This window comes from Electrona antarctica (assembly GCF_951216825.1).
Source record: "Electrona antarctica genome assembly, chromosome: 21".
NCBI classification, from domain to species: domain Eukaryota; kingdom Metazoa; phylum Chordata; class Actinopteri; order Myctophiformes; family Myctophidae; genus Electrona; species Electrona antarctica.
The window spans coordinates 30940687-30964601 of NC_136802.1; the positions used below are offsets into that span (position 1 = coordinate 30940687).

Genomic DNA, 23915 nt, shown 5'->3' on the forward strand with positions numbered 1-23915 from the left:
ATTTCAAACTGGCCAAAGTAACCCCCTTGCACAAGAAAGGGAGTAAATTAGACCCCGGCAACTACCGCCCTATTTCTATTCTTAGTTCCATCTCGAAAGTGATGGAAAAAATAGTCTATGAACAGGTTGAAAAGTATCTTGCCACTAATAAATTATTGTACGAGTTCCAATCTGGCTTCAGAACATCCCACTCCACTGACACATGCCTCCTCTATTTGAGCGACCACATCAAACAAGAGGTGGACGCTGGCAAATACTGCGGCATGGTCATGCTGGACCTCCAAAAGGCTTTCGACACCGTGAACCACTCCATACTGGTTAACAAGCTAAAAGCAATTAGTTTCGATAGCACATCAGTGAGCTGGATGCAATCCTACCTGGAGGGGAGAGAACAGATGGTGGAAGTGAACGGAACACTGTCCCCCCCCTCCCAGTGAGCTGTGGCGTTCCACAAGGAAGCATACTAGGGCCTCTACTGTTCCTAATATATGTAAACGACATGACTTCAGCCTGTGACTGCAACTTGTTCCTGTTCGCAGATGACTCAGCACTGCTGGTCTCGGACAGGGACAAACTGCAGGTTGAAAATGCCCTCAGCTCTGAACTCGGTAGAATCTGCACCTGGCTCGCTGATAACAAACTATCTTTACACCTGGGAAAAACTGAATCCATTCTCTTTGGCTCTATTAGTAATCTCAGCAAGGCAAATGGCTTCTTGGTTAGAGTGGGTGACAATGTTATCACACGTAAAGATGAAATTACCTACCTAGGTTCCATCCTGGAGGCTAATCTTTCCGGTGATAAAATGGCCACCAACGTAATCAAAAAAGTCAACCATAGAACAAGATTCCTCTACAGGATCTCCTCACTGGTCAACAAAAACACCTTGAAGACCTTAACAGGAGCCCTTGTACAGGGTTTCTTTGACTATGCATGCACCTCCTGGTACCACAGCACCTCAAAGGCCCTTAAAACCAGGCTCCAGACTTCCCAAAACAAACTGGTCAGGCTCCTACTTGATCTAGCCCCCCGAACCCACCTCACCCCTGCCCACTTCGACAGGCTGGAATGGCTTAGGGTCGACGACAGAGTACAGCATCTTGCAATGGGTCTGGTCCACAAGATTCGATACACCACCAAGATACCCATGTACCTGTCTAGATACTTCCTTAATGTTAACGAAGTCCACACCCACAACACCAGAGGGAGTGCAACGAACCATGTACAACCCAGATTCGGCACAAACAAGGGACTAAATTCTTTTCGCTCCTATGCCACCAAAATGTGGAACGCCCTACCAACTGTCATTAAGACATGCGAATCCCTTGACTCCTTCAAAACCGCTCTCAAAGGGCACCTACGGATGGCTGCAATTCGAAACTGGCCCCCGTAAAATCTGAATCCGCCCCCCCCTTTTTTCCCCTCACTGTATATATTTCTTTTCCCTTTTTACCTCCTTTTTGATGAATTCCTGTTCTGTCTATAGAAGTGTCTATTTGTACGTCTCTAAATGTTTTGATGATTTGAACATGGTGGACCCTGTTGGAAACAAGTGTAATGCTTAATTGGGTCGTCCACTCACAGTTAACAGCCTTTGTATTGAGTTTGTGCTTGAAATGTACTGTAATTCTGCAAACTGTTAATAAATTCTTCAATCAATCAATCAATCAACTGAGTGAAAATAAATGTTCAGGTCTGAATACCTTTTACTTCTTTTGTCAAGAGCTGGAGAGAGTGAGAGACCGATCTCACTGAACAACAATTCCATAGCAAGGAGTGTGGATTATGGAGCTTTCACTTTTTAACCAAACTTTAATTAGTTATTTATTCTTTTACAGAAAAAATATAATTTGCACCAACTTTCGTCACTTTCACCTGGCAAGGCTGGCATCCCTATAATTCGGGCAAGCATGCAGTTTCTATTAGCTCAATGTTAAAAATGACAGCACTTGTGCAGGAAACTGGGTTCAAATCCGGGGTAGAAGAGGAAAGTTACATAGTGCTGCTCTAAGAGGTTAAGTGTGAGAACTACTGATTTAGAAGGCATTTTGTTGAATCGGCCTCAGGTCTTAATGAAACTGAAACATTTACCCCTCTCTCTCTCTTTCTTTCTCTCTCTCTTATACATTTAGGTTCTGGACCCCAATGTAAAGTAACCAAGAAGAAGAAGAACCGCGAGAGGTCTCACCGATGCGTCCAGTGCGACAAGAGTTTCTTCAGTTCGCAGCACCTGAAGCAGCACGGAGTCACACACCAGGCCGAGAGACCCTACCACTGCGAGGAGTGTGGCAAGAGCTTCGCCAGAGAGGTCAGCGTGAGGCAACACCAGCTGACGCACACCAGAGAGAAGCCGTACCAGTGCGACCAGTGCGGCAAGAGATGCATCCGGAAACAAGATCTCGCGGCCCACCAGCTGAGCCACTCGGACGCGAGGCCGTACGCGTGCGACAGCTGCGAGAGGCGCTTCAAACAACCGGGGAAGCTGAAGCTGCACCTCCGGGTGCACACTGGGGAGAAACCCTACGAGTGCAAGCAGTGTGGCAAGCGCTTCTCTCTGGCCTTGAGCCTCGAGATCCACCGGCACACCCACACTGGGGAGAAACCCTTCCAATGCACGCTGTGCCCCAAGAGCTTCGGCGACAGGAGCAACCTGAGGACGCACCAGAGCGTGCACACGGGAGAGAAGCGCTTCAGCTGCAGCTTCTGCAAGAAGGAGTTCAGGCTCCTGCAGCACATGCGGAAGCACGAGCTCGTCCACAAGGGGGCCAAACCCCACCAGTGCGACGAGTGTGGGCGGACGTTCGCCGCGGCGAGGTCCTTGGAAAATCACAAGGCGAATCACGAGCAGCCGGCGATCGGCGAGAAGGAGACTCCGTATCCGTGCCGCGAGTGTGGGAAGTACTTCAGTTCGCGTTCCACGCTGGACAAACACCAGGTCGTCCACTCGGGAGAGAAGCCGTACAAGTGCGACACCTGCGAGAAGCAGTTCAACGACAAGAGCAACCTCACCAAACACGTGACGATTCACACGGGGGAGAAGCCGTTTAAGTGCGAAGACTGCGGAAGAGCTTTCAGGCTTCGCCAACACCTGACCGATCACGGGCGGACCCATAAGAAAGACAGCTTGTCACGTTCAGTCTCTGACGGCATCAGTGTGGAAGCTGAGGGGGAAAAGGCATCATAATTGCACAGCGTGCGCTGGCACTGTCATAACATTTTAGTTGACGAATATTTGTCATGCTGCAGGTCCTGTGAGTCTGGGCATCTTACTGGTGATTCCAGTTTAACTCATTCCCTCCCGTTACAGTAGGCGGGATCGTGAGGCCAGTGCCAGTCAAATGCGCGAAATGCCAAAGTAGAAGAAGAGATCCTGGTCAACCAGGAAGTGCAGCCCCCCCCACCCACCACCTTCACTCTAGGCAGCGGTGGACCGTTGTTTTCGTCATGTAAAGAACAGGGAATTATAACGTTCCAAATACCGGATTTTGTCTCATTTTGAGCAGAAAAAGGAGTAATAAGCGCGCGTGCACGTCTGATCCGTATGTATAATATACAGTGCCCCTCAAAAATATTTACATATATATTATATATGTAATTATTACCTGTATACTGTATTTTTCATACAGTATACAGGTTTAATGTTTGTTTTTGTTTTGTTTTAAAAACACCATTGACAATGAAGGGAAAATGTACGTCATCTTGTCCCTAACAAACATTAAATGCCATTAACAATAAAGAGAATGTAATGTTTGTTTTGTCACCATTTGTTTAAAATCACCATTACATCACTCAACATGAGTTAGACTTTAATATATTAGTGCCCCTCACTTCACACGGGTGTGATTTTTAATATGATTATGGCAAAGATTCACAGAATGTCACTGCACTGAGAGACATGCAGCTGCTGTGCTGTATACTCCCACCGCATCTCCTTACAACAGTGTTTTACCGGATTTTGCCGTTTCTGTTAAATAACACCATAAAACCGCCATTAGCCTTTTCATTTTTCGTTTGTGCAAGGGGTGCACGCACTGCACACGCCACCGTTTGGGAACTCCTGCTATAGAGTGTTTGTTCATGTCTCCAGCTCATTAACTCCCTGTCAGTAAAAATCATATTTTTTTTCATATTTCCTTACCTTTTTTTTAAGTAGTCACAGAATATTTATCTCCCCTACGATCGCACCCCCGACAAGTTGATAATCACGCTCACTCAGCAGCGTTGACTCATTCATCTTGCACAGGATTTGGCCATTCGTCTCCTCATTAGACCCCTGTAGACTGAGCTTCTTGTGGCCAAATGTTAAATTAGTTGTCTGTTGGTTGTGTTTAATTTACTCATTTACTGTATGTTGTACTGTAAATGCGGTGTTAAGGGGCTTGTACAGTAATTCCAGTATTTGTATGGGCCTCGACCCGAAAGGTCAGTAGGGTAACTACTAATTTGGCCAGTCTGGGCCAAATTCCACAAAAATGTCCGGGCCGAATTCTTTGTCTCAGTCCAGCCCTGGCACCAGGTTGATGCTGTACACATGGATGTCCATGTGTCCACAGGCATTCTCTGCTGATGCTGCGATCAACTTTAGCTTACGGGATTTAGCTTCCTCTGCCACTTTCAATTCATCCCTTGACCATGGCCAGACCCATCTCTTCGTGCGTTGCTCTGCCCAGTGGCGTGCACAGACATTTAGAGGGGCAGGTGCTCAAGTTAAAAAAGGGCACCTTGTGCAGCGCGTGGAACCGGCCGGTTGCCTTAATCCATTTTGGGGCGGGAACCCCTTTTGGTGTTAGCATTATGTTATGCTTTAGCTATTGAAAAATAGCAGATCTACAAGCTCATAGCGCGCCACCGAGTGGCGCGCTACGAGCTTGTAGGTCTGCTATTTTTTACAAATCAAAAAAAAAAAGGGCACATTGCCAAAAGGGCAGGGGGTGCTCTAGCACCCCCTAGTGTCTATCTGTGCACGCCACTGGCTCTGCCTCCTCTTGAGCCTTGCGGAGGATGGAGATTCTCCGGTGGAGCTCCATCTTCTCCATCGCCTCTCGATGTCAGCCGGAGTGTACTTCCGATTATCCAGTTAGACCGCTGCAGTGTGGCCCGTTCCTGTGTTAATTAAGAGACTCAAGATGTGGACCAGCGACCTTCAGCTCTTTAGCCAGTCTGGGGGCCATGACCGACGACCTCACAAGTTACAACCGATCAATAGTAGCGATGGGCGGTGTGTACAAAGGGCAGGGACTTAATCAACACGAGCTGGGGCGGATATTAGATTTTTTGACTATTCGCCATTTATACTATATATACTACCCGTTCAAATATATGCACACCAACTGATGTACAGTGTGGGTAATGCGATTTAATAGATCATATTATTGATGTATGTATTTTGAGGTGTAATCAGCTCCGTTCTCAGAGTCACTTGCCCGTCAAGCAAGTAGTACAGGAACGGTACAATGCCAATTGCCAATTACAATGTCAAGTCACCCCTGTGATCATGTGTAAGTAATTTGGAGGGGATTTATCCCCAAAAGCATGTTTTTGCAACAAACGTTGCATTACATGGAGTTCCATCTGGAGTTTATCCTTCAAGGATCCGAATGTTCCCTCAGCAATGTGCATTTTTGCTCCATTTATGCCAACTGGGCCTTATCCACACTGTATGTTTTTATTTTTGAGTGGTGCAACCACTCCAAGGAACAGCAATGTCCGTGTTCACCTAACTATGTGACTGACTAGCAGTAGGGGCAAATGTGGTGCTGTCGGGCCAGAAACAGAGAGAGAGAGATAGTGCTGCACTGTTGCCTGCTAATGAGAGACAGAGAGAGGGGGGGGGGGGGGCAGGGGAGAGGGGAGTTGCACCACTCAGTTCACACGGGTGTGATTTTTTCAATTCAGACAGGAATACACGATCCTCTTCCTCAAATGTGTCTGCTCCCTGCATGAACCTGGTGTATATGTCAGCAACTAATTCCTCTTTCTTCAGTTGTCGTTTCTTCGGGGAAAAACTCTTGAATAGCATGGCCTCTCTGTCTGTAGAGCACTCATGCTCTCTTCAAGGTCTGGTCTACTACACACTGCTCTCCAAACACTGCTGCCTTGATACCAAAACGGACCCAGGTGTGCGGCACAGCGGCAGCTTCTCGGCAGTGCCGAGTGTCTCCCCTGGCAACAAAAGGTGTCCAATAGCAGCGCGACCATCCCTCCAGACTATATGGGCTGTAAACGGCTAGTGATTGGCGTAAAATGGTACTGCTAGACCCGCCTCGGACTCTATACTCTCTAAATCCATTGGGTGAAATCATAGGTCAATCACTGGACCCGGAAGACAGTGTGCGCTTTGTAAACTTGTGTTGTGTCCAATGTGTCGCTGTTGTTTGATATACGACATTGTTAAATAAAGTAAAAACATATCTGAGAACTGAATTGACCGTCTATCTACCACGGGAATATATAGCATGCAAAAGAGAAATACAAAGTAAGAAATACTGAGTGAGTAATCCTGCAAATCTGCAAAACATGGACGTGATTATGTGTGTTGTAAAAAAAGGGCGCATTGGCATTAAGTGCTTATTATATAAATAACAACGCAACGGTCTCTTCAACGTACATTCCCGACGACTAGATTACAGATCATACGCTACATACATCGATTGCAATTTATTGTTTTCATTTATTAAGACAGACGGAATGAAAACAGTAAGGTTTTGTTGATATTACATCTACCCTTTGAACAGCAGGTGTCGTGGTTCCGCAGATCAATTTATTAACAGTACAAAGAATTACAAATCAGTGTACATTCAGTTTGAGGAATGGTTAACAGTTATGCCATTTCCGCTAAATAATGAATATATCAGTAATTTCTCTGTATATTCCAGTTATTTGTCGTATATGCCCTGTGCATTTTATTATTATCAAGCAAACAGAAATGTATTCTGTTGTGCCATGCCAAATCGTTAATTGCAATTATTTGTGTGACAATTGAATGAATTCGTCAACTTTGTAATGGTGACAGGCCTAGAGCTACGCTCACAGATGGCATCATGGGTACCTCTGAAGGAGCTGAGGGTCTCCTTGGTGGACTTCATGAAGACTCCTGGAGGCCTGCCAGGAGCCCTGAAGGAGGAGGAGATGGACTGGGAGGAGGCGCTTCGAGGTAATTATGGCTGTGGTGAAGTTTAGTTTCAGTCAGAGCCATAGAATAAGACAGAGTTACGACAACTCCGTTCACTTCATGGGGCTTTAGTCCAATGGCGACTCTTCTACATAGCATTACATTTAGATTTGTGTTATCGTGAGAACGATGGCTTCCATTATCGCATTGCAACTTTTCAGGAATAGAAAGACTGCCGTTTCTATTAGCTTGGATTCCCCATCGATGATGTCACTGGTGGACAGGTTTCCCTCCTATGACACACAGACAGACCGAGTAGTCCCAGCGCCGCCAGCGTCAAGGATGAACTGGAGTCACCAGTGAGATCCCCACAGACTCACGGGAGCAACTGCGGCATCCAGATAGTGTCTGTGAGCACGGTCACACCGGGGTGGGGCGAGCTGGAGCTTCAGCTCGAGTCCGACCAGGAAGAGCCAGAGCAGGACGCGGACGTGGAGGACAGCCGCTTGGTAAATGTCCTTGCCTACACAGGCCTACCGCTTGGTAGGCCTGACAGACACAAAAACACAATGGGCACAAACGCCATTTTGGAAAGAACTTTGGCCCCACTTCCCGACTTTCTTCACAGGTGTTACCGCCGATACTAATGAAGGCTGCAAGGCTCTGTTGTTCCGTTCTGGTCAAATAGAGTCAGGGTGCTGCTACTGTGGGTGTTGGCTCACTGGAAACACTCTTAATACACCAGTGGGTCTCAAAGTGTCTTTGAGTGGGTTCCAAATGGCCCTGTATGGGTGTGTAACTCTGAGAGCGTACACATGGAACCTTGGGGGTCCTTGAAATTAAAAGGTTTGAGAACCGCTGCACACTAAATGGAACAGAGCCTTAATTAGTATCATCGGTAACCACTGTGAAGGAAGTAGGGAAGCAGCCCGGAAGAAGGTTATTCTGTGACTCCTGCCTGTGGTCCCCTAAAAAAATATGTGGAAACATAAAAAAAAATAAAAAAACACAAAATAACCCACATCCTCTCTTATGGAGTCCCCAGCACCAAATATTTTCAAATGGGGCGTCCACGCAGCCAAATACATAATCAAATTGAGGAGCCATAACAAACGTTGTTTAAAAACTCTTGTCTTCTTAACCCCTCACAGGAGCGTAGCGCCACACTGGTGGAACTGGGAGGCAGGGTGACATCAGAGAGCCATCTCACAGCACCTCCAGGTGAGGCAGTTGATTCATATTGTGTGTCTGTACTGACTACATGTTTACACTTGTGTGCTACATATCAGTGTAGGGCAGGAAAACTGTCCAAAAACAGTCACTTTTCATCAAAAAAGATAAAACGGTATATATTGTAACGTTTAGCACCCTGAGCTGGAGTCGAACCCTGATCTCCAACTCAGTAGACAAGGCAAGCAACAAGCCACGACAAGAGAGCTAGCTCCCTTGGAGGAGCAAGTTACGGACGGGTCTTTTTGCAGGGTCGTTACAATATCAATACAAATCCGTATTGTTGATTTTGTCGATTAAAACCACGACAGAACATTTTTGTTGACTAACTTTTTTCACTGACAAACAAAACTAAGCTACAATGACTAAAACTAAATATATTAGTCATTTTAGGTTTGGTTGTGCTCTGGTAAGTGAGGTTCTGTATTTGCTTTTTCTACCAGAGGAGTACCTTTGCGATTCTCGGATGTTCGATCTGGGCGCAAACGCAGAACGGCGTACTTCGGACGACGACGTGGAAGTGGAAACGCGGGAGCAGAGCAGTGGATCGGAATGGGACGGTGGCTCTGGGGCAGAGGAGGACAGCCTGCATGGACACGAGCCAGGTCAAGAGAATTTACCCATTCATTGTGTCATTCATTGTAACCACTAGTGCTGCCAGAATTGGCCAAAAATGATATTCGAATATTCCTTTTAAAACATCACATGTATTCGAACAATTTCCTTATGATTTCGAATGTCGAATGTATATGGTTTTAATATGAATATGATATGAATATTGCAGAATAATATGCTGCAAAACTTTCTCTTTCTTTATATGGTCCGGTCCTGTATGGGCCTTGATAATTATGAATGAATGATTCATAATTATCTTAATAGCCTCATTTTTGTATAATGCTTTAGTTTACGTGGCACCGAGTCTCGCCAGAACTCACACAGCAATTTTATTGTTATTTTTTTAATTCGAATCTTAATTTAAAATATTCGATTATTCTTTTATTTTTTACATTTGAATATTCATTCGAATATGGAATATTCATTGGCAGCACTAGTAACCACTTCAACCACTCAACCACCCCTGTTTCTCCAGCTCTTTACGATGGGGAACTGAAAATAAATGTTCGGGTCTGAATACCTTTTTTTTGTCAATAGCTGGAGAAGAATGAGACACCGATCTCACTGAACAACTATTCCATAGCAAGGACTGTGGAGGAATATGGAGCTTTCACTTTTTAACCAAACATTTGTTCTTTCTTTTCTTTTAACTTTTTCTTTCTTTTCTCTACCAGGTAGAGTATGGTAGTGTGGTGTAGTGTGGTAGAGTATAGTAGTGTGGTAGTGTGTGGTAGAGTATGTTAATAAAATATAACTGGTGGTTGTATTTCGTCTCCCTGTTCTTCTATTGAGACATTTAGATCATGTCAAAGGTCATGTCTCACCTACTGTATAGACACAAGATCTGACATAATGTTTCCCTGATGGTCAAGATAAAATGTATCTCCTGAGCAAGCATGCAGGCTCGTATCAGCTCAATGTTAAAAATGTCAGCACTTGAGCAGGAAACTGGGTTCGAATCCAGGGTTGAAGAGGAAAGTTACATAGTGCTGCTCTAAGAGGTTAATCTTGAAATGAAATGAAATGAAATGAAATCTATATTTACCCAGGGTATCTGGGCTAAGCTCAAGAACTTGTTTCCAGCCAGGCCCTGCTCATAGAACACAATTCGTAGTCATCACCCAACATTCCCTACTCATACATCACTAATAGACTAACCACAGAACCACCACTACTGTTTTTATTGACATTTTTGTATTATGAAAATTGCATTAGATTAGAACCAACTTCACATCTTTTTCTTAAACCATTAAAACCGGTAAAGGATCCATGTCATTCTAGATTTTGGTGTTTGCTATTCAAAAATGGCAGATATGCAAGCTCACAGCGTGTCACTTTGTGCCAAGCTTGTAGATCTGGTATTTTTGAACATTTTTGAAAGATCTCTTAACCCTTAGACAGATTACTACTGGAAAACACGTGGAGTTTTGCATTAGTCTTTTCTGCCCTGTACGTGATTTTCCGTAGTTCTCTTTTTTTATTAATACCAATATATTAATTCGGTCCGCACCTCTGTATATAGTATTGAGCATAAATATCAACTACATTTCCCAGAATTCCCGTGTCACGTGACACACGTGTATGCTTTCCTATTGGAAACTGACGCCCAGCCCCCAGTGAACAGGGGGGTTGGTTGACTCCTCCGAGGTGGGCACTGGAGGAAGAGTTTTTCAGCCAGGTTTGCAGTCGCCGCAAAAAAAAACAATCTGAAAAATGATCCATCCGTGTCCAGTGGCATTCTCCAGTCCCAGACCGTTGGCCGGGCTGCAACATCCACCCTCGCGGATTACACGTGTGCAATGTTTGTTCTTCTCCCCACCGGAGTTACCACCAAGGCTGATGCCTTCGCTAAAAGGTAATTTTATTGTATTCGAAAATGCCCTAATATGACATGTCTAGTAAGACGATCCCTATATTTGGCCCGAGCCGACCTAGTGCTGATATCAGATAGATGTGGTAGAACCATATATGGATAGATCTAACTGGTTTAGTCATCGTGACATGCATAGTCGGAGAATATATAACAAGGGTCGGTACTATAGGTGATCGACGTAGCTAACACAAACATCTGATCAAATGAATGTATTGTACTGTGTCTTTGTGGGCCGAATCGTGGCATACAAATAGATGTTTGTATAATTAGTATCACGATAAAATAATATGGCGACGTTAGAATGACACCACCAATGAGTGATCGCGTGTAATGTAGCTGCCCAGCGTATATCCAGCACCATCACGTCACCACATTCCACTGGCTGTTGGCTAGTAGTAGTTGCTAACAAACACTGCACAAATGGTACTGGCTATTGGCCGGGCCACAAGCCCGGGCAATAGCCAGTACCAATGTTGCTGGATGATTGCGACGCAATGGTGCTGGATATACCCTGGGCAGCTAGCTACATTACCACCGATCACTCATTGGTGTTTCATTCTAACGTTGCCATATTATTTTATCGTGATACTACTTATACAAGCATCTATTTGTATTTGTCATGCCACGACTCGGCCCACAAAGACACTGCACAATAAAATCATTGATCGCCAGCAGCCGGGTAAAACGCCATGTAATAGTAGCGTGCACTGACTACAGCTAAAATGTTTATTTCTTTTTATATATTTAGAACTGGCATCAGATGAGGAGGAGGAGGATGAAGAGTCAAGACTGCGATGGCGTTCTCCGACACTGAACCGGATTCATTCATTCATTCATTTCAGGGGGGGCAGTTTTTGGGTGTTTTTTTTATTTAGCCTACTCACACATAACCTGACTCCGCCAGATGGGGCAGCAGAGAGTACACTGGGTTCCCCCCTCCTGCTCCCATCTGGGAACTCTCAGGCAGACTTGATGCCCGGCCACAAAACGGCCTGGCCAATCAGCAGCAGCTAGAAGCGAAGTTGCTCACAAAACGGCCTGGCCAATCAGCAGCAGCTAGTAGAAGCTAGAAGCTGCTGCTAGAAGTTGCTAGAAGCTGCTGCTGATTGGCCAGGCCGTTTTGTGGCCGGGCATCAAGTCTGCCTGAGAGTTCCCAGATGGGAGCAGGAGGGGGGAACACAGTGTACACTCTGCTGCCCCATATGGCGGAGTCAGGTTAACTCACACACACACACCGTCAAGGACTGGGTTTGGGGACATTTGGGAGGAGTAGCTCTGATCCATAGCTCTAAATGCGCATTTAGAGCTATGGATCAGAGCTAGGGGAGGAGTAACTGTTTTGTATGTAGGCCTATTTATTTTCTGTAATATTTATCATTTTATTATGTTAGTAGTCGTAAAAAATAAAAGACGCTTTTACAATGAGTTAGACCTGTCATGACTATTTTGTTCACTATTGTGAGGTTTATTGTATATGACTAAGCAAGTTTCAACTGTGATTTACTCTGTAACGGTAGATGGTAATAACTCAATTTCTTTTTTATAATACAGTATACATTCAAGTCTATATTTTGATACATATCATGGGCACCAAGTCATATCAAAACAATGTCCTTGGATGTGTTTTTTATCAAAACTGTGTTTCTTCATAACAGGTTTTTGAGATACATGCATGAATAGACAAGGTACTGGTAAGACTATGTAAACATGGTATATATCAAAATGTGCGTTAGAATGTCTAATTTTACCCCAAAAAAGAATTGAGTTTATATGATGTTCCAATTTCAGAGCTATGGGGACTTTTAGCTGGATAGGTCAGATTGATCATGACTGACCATGCTATTTATAGATGGCAAAATATCTACAGTGGTACATGTGAGAAACTTTTTATTTTATTTTAATTGAACTAGACAACTCACCCTTTAAAATGAGATATTGCATGGCTATGTATGCCCAGCAGAAAAAAAGTTATTTAGAAAATAAAACTTCAACCGGGCATAACTTTTTTTGGTTGTCCTAGAAACAGAAACAGTGTAAATGCAGGCTCTTTTAAATGGCTTCCAACACAAGAACTAAACATTTTATCAACTCAGTTAATTTTTTTCCTGGAAGCAGACAAGTCAAGCTTTCTCTGAAGGTCTTTCGTTGTCACACATTCACAACAGAGAATTTTCAATAAATCATTCAAAAACGCCATTCTGGCCATAGAGAAGTCTACCTACTATATAGAAATCCTTGAAACGCTCAAAGAGTTAAGTGTGAGAACTATTGATTTAGAAGGCATTTTGTTGAATCTGCCTCAGGTCTTAATGAGACTGAAACATTTACCTCAAACTCTCTTTCTTTCTCTCTCTCTTATACATTTAGGTTCTGGACCCCAGTGTAAAGTAACGAAGAACAAGAACCGTGAGAGGTCTTACCAATGCGTCCAGTGCGACAAGAGTTTCTTCAGTTCGCAGCACCTGAAGCAGCACGGAGTCACGCACCAGGCCGAGAGACCCTACCACTGCGAGGAGTGTGGCAAGAGCTTCGCCAGAGAGGTCAGCGTGAGGCAACACCAGCTGACGCACACCAGAGAGAAGCCGTACCAGTGCGACCAGTGCGGCAAGAAATGCATCCGGAAACAAGATCTCGCGGTCCACCAGCTGAGCCACTCGGATGCGAGGCCGTACGCGTGCGACAGCTGCGAGAGGCGCTTCAAACAACCGGGGAAGCTAAAGCTGCACCTCCGGGTGCACACCGGGGAGAAACCCTACGAGTGCAAGCAGTGTGGCAAGCGCTTCTCTCTGGCCTTGAGCCTCGAGATCCACCGGCACACCCACACTGGGGAGAAACCCTTCCAATGCACGCTGTGCCCCAAGAGCTTCGGCGACAGGAGCAACCTGAGGACGCACCAGAGCGTGCACACGGGAGAGAAGCGCTTCAGCTGCAGCTTCTGCAAGAAGGAGTTCAGGCTCCTGCAGCACATGCGGAAGCACGAGCTCGTCCACAAGGGGGCCAAACCCCACCAGTGCGACGAGTGTGGGCGGACGTTCGCCGCGGCGAGGTCCTTGGAAAATCACAAGGCGAAGCATGATCAGCCGGCGATCAGCGAGAAGGAGACTCCGTATCCGTGCCGCGAGTGCGGGAAGTACTTCAGTTCGCGTTCCACGCTGGACAAACACCAGGTCGTCCACTCGGGAGAGAAGCCGTACAAGTGCGACACCTGCGAGAAGCAGTTCAACGACAAGAGCAACCTCACCAAACACGTGACGATTCACACGGGGGAGAAGCCGTTTAAGTGCGAAGACTGCGGAAGAGCTTTCAGGCTTCGCCAACACCTGACCGATCACGGGCGGACCCATAAGAAAGACAGCTTGTCACGTTCAGTTTCTGACGGCGTCAGTGTGGAAGCTGAGGGGGAAAAGGCATCATAATTGTACAGCGTGCGCTGGCACTGTCATAACATTTTAGTTGACGAATATTTGTCATGCTGCAGGTCCTGTGAGTCTGGGCATCTTACTGGTGATTCCAGTTTAACTCATTCCCTCCCGTTACAGTAGGCGGGATCGTGAGGCCAGTGCCAGTCAAATGCGCGAAATGCCAAAGTAGAAGAAGAGATCCTGGGCAACCAGGAAGTGCAGCCCCCCCCCCCCCCCCACCCACCACATTCACTCTAGGCAGCGGTGGACCGTTGTTTTCGTCATGTAAAGAACAGGGAATTATAACGTTCCAAATACCGGATTTTGTCTAATTTTTAGCAGAAAAAGGAGTAATAAGCGTGTGTGCACGTCTGATCCGTATGTATAATATACAGTGCCCCTCAAAAATAATTACATATATATTATATATGTAATTATTACCTGTATACTGTATTTTTCATACAGTATACAGGTTTAATGTTTGTTTTTGTTTTGTTTTGTTTTAAAAACGCCATTGACAATGAAGGGAAAATTTACGTCATCTTGTCCCTAACAAACATTAAATGCCATTAACAAAGAGAATGTAATGTTTGTTTTGTCACCATTTGTTTAAAATCACCATTACATCACTCAACATGAGTTAGACTTTAATATATTAGCGCCCCTCACTTCACACAGGTGTGATTTTTAATATGATTATGGCAAAGATTCACAGAATGTCACTGCACTGAGAGACATGCAGCTGCTGTGCTGTATACTCCCACCGCTGCTCTAGACATCTCCTTACAACAGTGTTTTACCGGATTTTGCCGTTTCTGTTAAATAACACCATAAAACCGCCATTAGCCTTTTCATGTCACGCACACCCTAGAGGGATGCACGCACTGCACACGCCACCGTTTGGGAACTCCTGCTATAGAGTGTTTGTTCATTTCTCCAGCTCATTAACTCATTCCCTGTCAGTAAAAATCATATATTTTTTTAAGTAGTCACAGAATATTTATCTCCCCTACGATCGCACCCCCGACAAGTTGATAATCACGCTCACTCAGCAGCGTTGACTCATTCATCTTGCACAGGATTTGGCCATTCGTCTCCTCATTAGACCCCTGTAGACTGAGCTTCTTGTGGCCAAATGTTAAATTAGTTGTCTGTTGGTTGTGTTTCATTTACTCATTTACTGTATGTTGTACTGTAAATGCGGTGTTAAGGGGCTTGTACAGTAATTCCAGTATTTGTATGGGCCTCGACCCGAAAGGTCAGTAGGGTAACTACTAATTTGGCCAGTCTGGGGGCCAAATTCCACGAAAATGTCCGGGCCGAATTTTTTGTCTCAGTCCAGCCCTGGCACCAGGTTGATGCTGTACACATGGATGTCCATGTGTCCACAGGCATTCTCTGCTGATGCTGCGATCAACTTTAGCTTACGGGATTTAGCTTCCTCTGCCACTTTCAATTCATCCCTTGACCATGGCCTTGACCATGGCCAGACCCATCTCTTCGTGCGTTGCTCTGCCTCCTCTTGAGTCTTGCGGAGGATGGAGATTTTCCGGTGGAGCTCCATCTTCTCCATCGCCTCTCGATGTCAGCCGGAGTGTATTTCCGATTATCCAGTAGACCGCTGCAGTGTGGCCCGTTCCTGTGTTAATTAAGAGACTCAAGATGTGGACCAGCGACCTTCAGCTCTTCAGCCAGTCTGGGGGCCATGACCGACGACCTTACAAGTTACAACCGATCAGTAGTAGCGATGGGCGGTGTGTACAAAGGGCAGGGACTTAATCAACACGAGCTGGGGGCGGATATTAGATTTTTCGACTATTCGCCATTTATACTATATATACTACCCGTTCAAATATATGCACACCAACTGATGTACAGTGTGGGTAATGTGATTTAATAGATCATATTATTGATGTATGTATTTTGAGGTGTAATCAGCTCCGTTCTCAGAGGCACTTGCCCGTCGAGCAAGTAGTACAGGAACGGTACAATTCTTAGGAAATTGCAAAGTGGGTTGCCTCGACGCCTTCGGAAATATAGGCCCCTTCCACTGATTTTGCTAGCCAATTACAATGTCAAGTCACCCCTGTGATCATGTGTAAGTAATTTGGGGGGATTTATCCCCAAAAGCATGTTTTTGCAACAAACGTTACATTACATGGAGTTCCATCTGGAGTTTATCCTTCAAGGATCCGAATGTTCCCTCAGCAATGTGCATTTTTGCTCCATCTATGCCAACTGGGATTATCCACACTGCATGTTTTTATTTTTGAGTGGTGCAACCACTCCAAGGAACAGCAATGTCCGTGTTCACCTAACTATGTGACTGAGTAGCAGTAGGGGCAAATGTGGCGCTGTCGGGCCAGAAACAGAGAGAGAGAGATAGTGCTGCACTGTTGCCTGCTAATGAGAGACAGAGAGAGAGGTGGGGGGGGGGGGGGGGGGGCAGGGGGAGAGGGTAGTTGCACCACTCAGTTCACACGGGTGTGATTTTTTCAATTCAGACAGGAATACACGATCCTCTTCCTCAAATGTGTCTGCTCCCTGCATGAACCTGGTGTATATGTCAGCAACTAATTCCTCTTTCTTCAGTTATCGTTTCTTCGGGGAAAAACTCTTGAATAGCATGGCCTCTCTGTCTGTAGAGCACTCATGCTCTCTTCAAGGTCTGGTCTACTACACACTGCTCTCCAAACACTGCTGCCTTGATACCAAAACGGACCCAGGTGTGCGGCACAGCGGCAGCTTCTCGGCAGTGCCGAGTGTCTCCCCTGGCAACAAAAGGTGTCCAATAGCAGCGCGACCATCCCTCCAGACTATATGGGCTGTAAACGGCTAGTGATTGGCGTAAAATGGTACTGCTAGACCCGCCTCGGACTCTATACTCTCTAATCCATTGGGTGAAATCATAGGTCAATCACTGGACCCGGAAGACAGTGTGCGCTTTGTAAACTTGTGTTGTGTCCTGTCCAATGTGTCGCTGTTGTTTGATATACGACATTGTTAAATAAAGTAAAAACATATCTGAGAACTGAATTGACCGTCTATCTACCACGGGAATATATAGCATGCAAAAGAGAAATACAAAGTAAGAAATACTGAGTGAGTAATCCTGCAAATCTGCAAAACATGGACGTGATTATGTGTGTTGTAAAAAAGGGCGCATTGGCATTAAGTGCTTATTATATAAATAACAACGCAACGGTCTCTTCAACGTACATTCCCGACGACTAGATTACAGATCATACGCTACATACATCGATTGCAATTTATTGTTTTCATTTATTAAGACAGACGGAATGAAAACAGTAAGGTTTTGTTGATATTCCATCTACCCTTTGAACAGCAGGTGTCGTGGTTCCGCAGATCAATTTATTAACAGTACAAAGAATTACAAATCAGTGTACATTCAGTTTGAGGAATGGTTAACAGTTATGCCATTTCCGCTAAATAATGAATATATCAGTAATTTCTCTGTATATTCCAGTTATTTGTCGTATATGCCCTGTGCATTTTATTATTATCAAGCAAACAGAAATGTATTCTGTTGTGCCATGCCAAATCGTTAATTGCAATTATTTGTGTGACAATTGAATGAATTCGTCAACTTTGTAATGGTGACAGGCCTAGAGCTACGCTCACAGATGGCATCATGGGTACCTCTGAAGGAGCTGAGGGTCTCCTTGGTGGACTTCATGAAGACTCCTGGAGGCCTGCCAGGAGCCCTGAAGGAGGAGGAGATGGACTGGGAAAAGGCGCTTCGAGGTAATTATGGCTGTGGTGAAGTTTAGTTTCAGTCAGAGCCATAGAATAAGACAGTTACGACAACTCCGTTCACTTCATGGGGCTTTAGTCCAATGGCGACTCTTCTACATAGCATTACATTTAGATTTGTGTTATCGTGAGAACGATGGCTTCCATTATCGCATTGCAACTTTTCAGGAATAGAAAGACTGCCGTTTCTATTAGCTTGGATTCCCCATCGATGATGTCACTGGTGGACAGGTTTCCCTCCTATGACACACAGACAGACCGAGTAGTCCCAGCGCCGCCAGCGTCAAGGATGAACTGGAGTCACCAGTGAGATCCCCACAGACTCACGGGAGCAACTGCGGCATCCAGATAGTGTCTGTGAGCACGGTCACACCGGGGTGGGGCGAGCTGGAGCTTCAGCTCGAGTCCGACCAGGAAGAGCCAGAGCAGGACGCGGACGTGGAGGACAGCCGCTTGGTAAATGTCCTTGCCTACACAGGCCTACCGCTTGCCTGACAGACACAAAAACACAATGGGCACAAACGCCATTTTGGAAAGAGCTTTGGCCCCACTTCCCGACTTTCTTCACAGGTGTTACCGCCGATACTAATGAAGGCTGCAAGGCTCTGTTGTTCCGTTCTGGTCAAATAGAGTCAGGGTGCTGCTACTGTGGGTGTTGGCTCACTGGACACACTCTTAATACACCAGTGGGTCTCAAAGTGTCTTTGAGTGGGTTCCAAATGGCCCTGTATGGGTGTGTAACTCTGAGAGCGTACACATGGAACCTTGGGGGTCCTTGAAATTAAAAGGTTTGAGAACCGCTGCACACTAAATGGAACAGAGCCTTAATTAGTATCATCGGTAACACCTGTGAAGGAAGTAGGGAAGCAGCCCGGAAGAAGGTTATTCTGTGACTCCTGCCTGTGGTCCCCTAAAAAAATATGTGGAAACATAAAAAAAAATAAAAAAACACAAAATAACCCACATCCTCTCTTATGGAGTCCCCAGCACCAAATATTTTCAAATGGGGCGTCCGCGCAGCCAAATACATAATCAAATTGAGGAGCCATAACAAACGTTGTTTAAAAACTCTTGTCTTCTTAACCCCTCACAGGAGCGTAGCGCCACACTGGTGGAACTGGGAGGCAGGGTGACATCAGAGAGCCATCTCACAGCACCTCCAGGTGAGGCAGTTGATTCATATTGTGTGTCTGTACTGACTACATGTTTACACTTGTGTGCTACATATCAGTGTAGGGCAGGAAAACTGTCCAAAAACAGTCACTTTTCATCAAAAAAGATAAAACGGTATATATTGTAACGTTTAGCACCCTGAGCTGGAGTCGAACCCTGATCTCCAACTCAGTAGACAAGGCAAGCAACAAGCCACGCCAAGAGAGCTAGCTCCCTTGGAGGAGCAAGTTACGGACGGGTCTTTTTGCAGGGTCGTTACAATATCAATACAAATCCGTATTGTTGATTTTGTCGATTAAAACCACGACAGAACATTTTTGTTGACTAACTTTTTTCACTGACAAACAAAACTAAGCTACAATGACTAAAACTAAATATATTAGTCATTTTAGGTTTGGTTGTGCTCTGGTAAGTGAGGTTCTGTATTTGCTTTTTCTACCAGAGGAGTACCTTTGCGATTCTCGGATGTTCGATCTGGGCGCAAACGCAGAACGGCGTACTTCGGACGACGACGTGGAAGTGGAAACGCGGGAGCAGAGCAGTGGATCGGAATGGGACGGTGGCTCTGGGGCAGAGGAGGACAGCCTGCATGGACACGAGCCAGGTCAAGAGAATTTACCCATTCAAACCCTCTGTGGCATTCATTGTAACCACTTCAACCACTCAACCACCCCCGTCTCTCAATTTACAATTTACAATTTAGGCATTTAGCAGACGCTCTTAATCCAGAGCGATTTACATTAAGCAAGAACAAAAAGCATGGGAATACATCACAAAAAGCATTTATCAAGCTAAGAACGTAACTAGAACATATCTATATAATCTATATAGCTCTTTACGATGGTGAACTGAGTGAAAATAAATGTTCAGGTCTGAATACCTTTTACTTCTTTTGTCAAGAGCTGGAGAGAGTGAGAGACCGATCTCACTGAACAACAATTCCATAGCAAGGATTGTGGATTATGGAGCTTTCACTTTTTAACCAAACTTTAATTAGTTATTTCTTTTCTTTTTAGATTTTTCTTTCTTTTACAGAAAAAATATAATTTGCACCAACTTTCGTCACTTTCACCTGGCAAGGCTGGCATCCCTATAATTCGGGCAAGCATGCAGGCTCTATTAGCTCAATGTTAAAAATGTCAGCACTTGTGCAGGAAACTGGGTTCAAATCCGGGGTAGAAGAGGAAAGTTACATAGTGCTGCTCTAAGAGGTTAAGTGTGAGAACTACTGATTTAGAAGGCATTTTGTTGAATCGGCCTCAGGTCTTAATGAAACTGAAACATTTACCCCTCTCTCTCTCTTTCTTTCTCTCTCTCTCTTATACATTTAGGTTCTGGACCCCAATGTAAAGTAACCAAGAAGAAGAAGAACCGCGAGAGGTCTCACCGATGCGTCCAGTGCGACAAGAGTTTCTTCAGTTCGCAGCACCTGAAGCAGCACGGAGTCACACACCAGGCCGAGAGACCCTACCGCTGCGAGGAGTGTGGCAAGAGCTTCGCCAGAGAGATCAGCGTGAGGCAACACCAGCTGACGCACACCAGAGAGAAGCCATACCAGTGCCACCAGTGCGATAAGAAATGCGCCCGCAAACAAGAACTCAAGGTCCACCAGCTGAGCCACTCGGACGCGAGGCCGTACGCGTGCGACAGCTGCGAGAGGCACTTCAAACACCCGGCGAAGCTGAAGCTGCACCTCCGGGTGCACACCGGGGAGAAACCCTACGAGTGCAAGCAGTGTGGTAAGCACTTCGCTCTGGCCGAGAGCCTCGAGATCCACCGGCACACCCACACTGGGGAGAAACCCTTCCAATGCACGCTGTGCCCCAAGAGCTTCGGCGACAGGAGCAACCTGAGGACGCACCAGAGCGTGCACACGGGAGAGAAGCGCTTCAGCTGCAGCTTCTGCAAGAAGGAGTTCAGGCTCCTGCAGCACATGCGGAGCCACGAGCTCGTCCACACAGGGGCCAAACCCCACCAGTGCGACGAGTGTGGGCGGACGTTCGCCGCGGCGAGGTCCTTGGAAAATCACAAGGCGAAGCATGATCAGCCGGCAATCGGCGAGAAGGAGACTCCGTATCCGTGCCGCGAGTGCGGGAAGTACTTCAGTTCGCGTTCCACGCTGGACAAACACCAGGTCGTCCACTCGGGAGAGAAGCCGTACAAGTGCGACACCTGCGGGAAGCGGTTCAACGACAAGAGCAACCTCACCAAACACGTGAGGATTCACACGGGGGAGAAGCCGTTTAAGTGCGAAGACTGCGGAAGAGCTTTCAGGCTTCGCCAACACCTGACCGATCACGGGCGGACCCATAAGAAAGACAGCTTGTCACGTTCAGTTTCTGACGGCGTCAGTGTGGAAGCTGAGGGGAAAAAAGCATCATAATGAAAATGTTTGAGAACGACGAATCATGGGTTTTTCAGAAAACTGTCAGGATTTAGAATAGAAGGTATTTGTTGAATCGTCCTCTAAATGGGTTAAACATAATGGACCAGAGGATGGACTGCACAAATGCTTTTCATCACTGGTATGACTAAAAACTCAATAATCTATGGAATTTTATATTGTGGACACAGACAAGTCCAACTTTTCGGACAGACAAGCTGCCTTCTTCAGGGTAGCTACCCTGAATTGCGGATTCGACCGTTATCATACGATCTTATGGGCCCAGTATGTCCGTTTATTATTGTCGGTGCATGGAAACTAGGGGCTACTAATATATACTATTCTCTACCTATCGGGACGGCGCTGAGTCGGGTCTGGTGGCCTTGAGACGGGTGCCCTGAAGAAGGCAGTTTGTCTGTCCCCCTCCCCAAAAAAAAGCATGGATTTAAAAGATTCAATGGAGGGGGCAGATCAAATGGAGAAGGGAAGCCTAGGGGCCACTGGGAGCCTCGTTATGGTCGTCGGGACATCTAATAATAATAACCCCAAGTCGGTTGACCTGAGGTGTCTAGAGGTGGACTGGCCACAGGACGTACCGGTCACATTACCGTTGGGCCGCGACCGGAGGGGGCCGCTCAAATTATATGATTAAAAAAATATATATTTATTTGACAGGCAGGCAAAGTGAGTGACAAATAAACCCTCTTCTATCTTGAATCCTTTTGCCAGCATTCTTGTGAGAGCAACAAAGGGTTGTGTAGTTGTCTGTTGGTTTGTATCATTTGTTCTGTAAAAGTGGTGGTATTAGGGATAGGGCAGACTGACTGACTGATCTGATCCCAATGTAGAGGGAATTACATCAGTCTAAACAGGATGCTATGAGGGCATGAATGATGATTTCTGCAGAGCCATAGAAAGAGTTGTGAGTGACATGCTTTGATCTCTGCCTTACCCCTTTATCCCTAAAACCTTTTTGCCTTTTTTTTTTTACTATTTTGAAAAACGTTTCAAAACGTTTATATATTTCAAATAGCCGATCTACAAGCTCACAATGTGTCGATGTAGATTGGCTATGCAAAGTATCCTATTCTGAACATAAGACGAAAAACGGGGTAGTATTATAATTGCGGACTTATTTGTTTATTTGGATCTCCATTAGCTACTACCTTAGTAGCAGCTACTCTTCCTGGGGTCCACATAGGACTAGGACTATGAAGATGCGGCGAATGACATCTATTGGCAATAAGCCCATGTAATTCACCGCATCTCCATCAAGGGTAACTGCCTATCATTCTGTCTAACTCAGTGGTTTTCAAAACATGTTTATACTATTATAATGAAACAAAAAAGCGAAGGCACAAAAGTTAAGTGAGAAATATTTAAATTAATTTAATCAGTAATATTTACATAACAAAAGCCATTCCAACAAAGAGTAAAATATAACATGATTGGGAGAAATACATTTTCAAAGCTGTTGGGAACCACCTTTTGGCCATTTTTTTTTATTGAACCAAAAAGTTATTGAAATGCATTTCAACTATGTTGTTAAAAAGTAGTTTATCATTATGAAAAAAATAACAAAAATCCCTTTAAACTTAGTGTACCTATATTAAGGTAAGAGTAAATAGAAAAATGAACCTCTCAGATTCCATAGACTCTAGAATCATCACCAAATAGCAAAACATGAATCCGTGTTTAAAGAATAGTGCATCTTTGGTAGAGGTTTGGGTGTTGTAGTAATCTTGTCATGGTGCAACTTCAAATACTGGCAAGATATCTAATATCAATATAATTTGCTCTGTTGATTACTTAGCAATCTATGATCCAAAATAGTCTCCTCATTGAGTTACAGTACAGTACATTGCAAGGTAAATCAGCTCTGTTTTCACACAAACTTGCACAAAGGGAATTCTGACTGTAAAATTACAAAACATGTTTCAGCATTTTTCATCGTTTTACAATGACGGATAAATGTATTATTGCCATAATTTTGCGGTCAAGAAGCATAATATCTATATCATACAAAACAATAGCAAAATCAATGAGGGTGAGATTTGTAGGCCATTTAACACAAAAACTAAACACCGACCTGCATTTGTAAATTTATACATTCTCAATATCTACTTTGTTCATGTCTGTTTTGTATGCTAAAAGTGTGACTTTGACACACTTTTCACAATGTCCGGAAACGGATAAGAAGGCGTTGCGTCACCTTCATATGCATTCCCAGTTCAAATTGTCTTTGTTCCCCGACCCGTACATTTATTTTTTACCTTTATCATGAATTGAATACCCAGGACCTGAATGGAAACAAGACTGCAAGGACCTTTTTCGGTGATCCCTTTGTTTGACTGT

The 23915-nt window shown here is 45.0% G+C and overlaps 2 protein-coding genes across 4 annotated transcripts; both read left to right on the top strand.

Moving 5' to 3' along the window:
* The first annotated feature begins 6318 nt into the window (after positions 1-6318).
* Positions 6319-15085, top strand: LOC306914169 (uncharacterized protein). Of its 2 annotated transcripts, none has more exons than XM_079491114.1 (6): positions 6319-6489; positions 7013-7153; positions 7418-7620; positions 8263-8332; positions 8785-8946; positions 13197-15085. In XM_079491114.1, exons 2-6 carry the CDS (start codon positions 7033-7035, stop codon positions 14243-14245), a joined length of 1605 nt encoding a protein of 534 aa, XP_079347240.1. In that variant the 5' UTR covers positions 6319-6489; positions 7013-7032; the 3' UTR covers positions 14246-15085. The 2 variants fall into 2 exon arrangements, with proteins under 2 accessions (XP_079347240.1, XP_079347241.1); XM_079491115.1 differs by having other exon boundaries at positions 6319-6475.
* A 2098-nt stretch (positions 15086-17183) lies between these two features.
* On the top strand, positions 17184-22508 carry LOC306914646 (uncharacterized protein). 2 transcript variants are annotated; one of them, XM_079491792.1, is made up of 6 exons: positions 17184-17332; positions 17855-17995; positions 18258-18460; positions 19098-19167; positions 19620-19781; positions 20509-22508. In XM_079491792.1, the coding sequence occupies exons 2-6, from the start codon at positions 17875-17877 to the stop codon at positions 21558-21560; spliced, it is 1608 nt and encodes a 535-aa protein (XP_079347918.1). In that variant the 5' UTR covers positions 17184-17332; positions 17855-17874; the 3' UTR covers positions 21561-22508. The 2 variants fall into 2 exon arrangements, with proteins under 2 accessions (XP_079347918.1, XP_079347919.1); XM_079491793.1 differs by having other exon boundaries at positions 17203-17318.
* Positions 22509-23915: the final 1407 nt, after the last annotated feature.

Excerpts from the sequence above, each read along its gene's own strand:
- LOC306914169 (XM_079491114.1), top strand. The coding sequence starts at position 7,033 with ATGGCATCATGGGTACCTCTGAAGGAGCTGAGGGTCTCCTTGGTGGAC. Across the intron at positions 7,621-8,262 it reads ACGTGGAGGACAGCCGCTTG|GAGCGTAGCGCCACACTGGT; the intron begins GTAAATGTCCTT and ends AACCCCTCACAG. Across the intron at positions 8,333-8,784 it reads CCATCTCACAGCACCTCCAG|AGGAGTACCTTTGCGATTCT; the intron begins GTGAGGCAGTTG and ends TTTTTCTACCAG.
- LOC306914646 (XM_079491792.1), top strand. The coding sequence starts at position 17,875 with ATGGCATCATGGGTACCTCTGAAGGAGCTGAGGGTCTCCTTGGTGGAC. Across the intron at positions 18,461-19,097 it reads ACGTGGAGGACAGCCGCTTG|GAGCGTAGCGCCACACTGGT; the intron begins GTAAATGTCCTT and ends AACCCCTCACAG. Across the intron at positions 19,782-20,508 it reads CCTGCATGGACACGAGCCAG|GTTCTGGACCCCAATGTAAA; the intron begins GTCAAGAGAATT and ends TTATACATTTAG.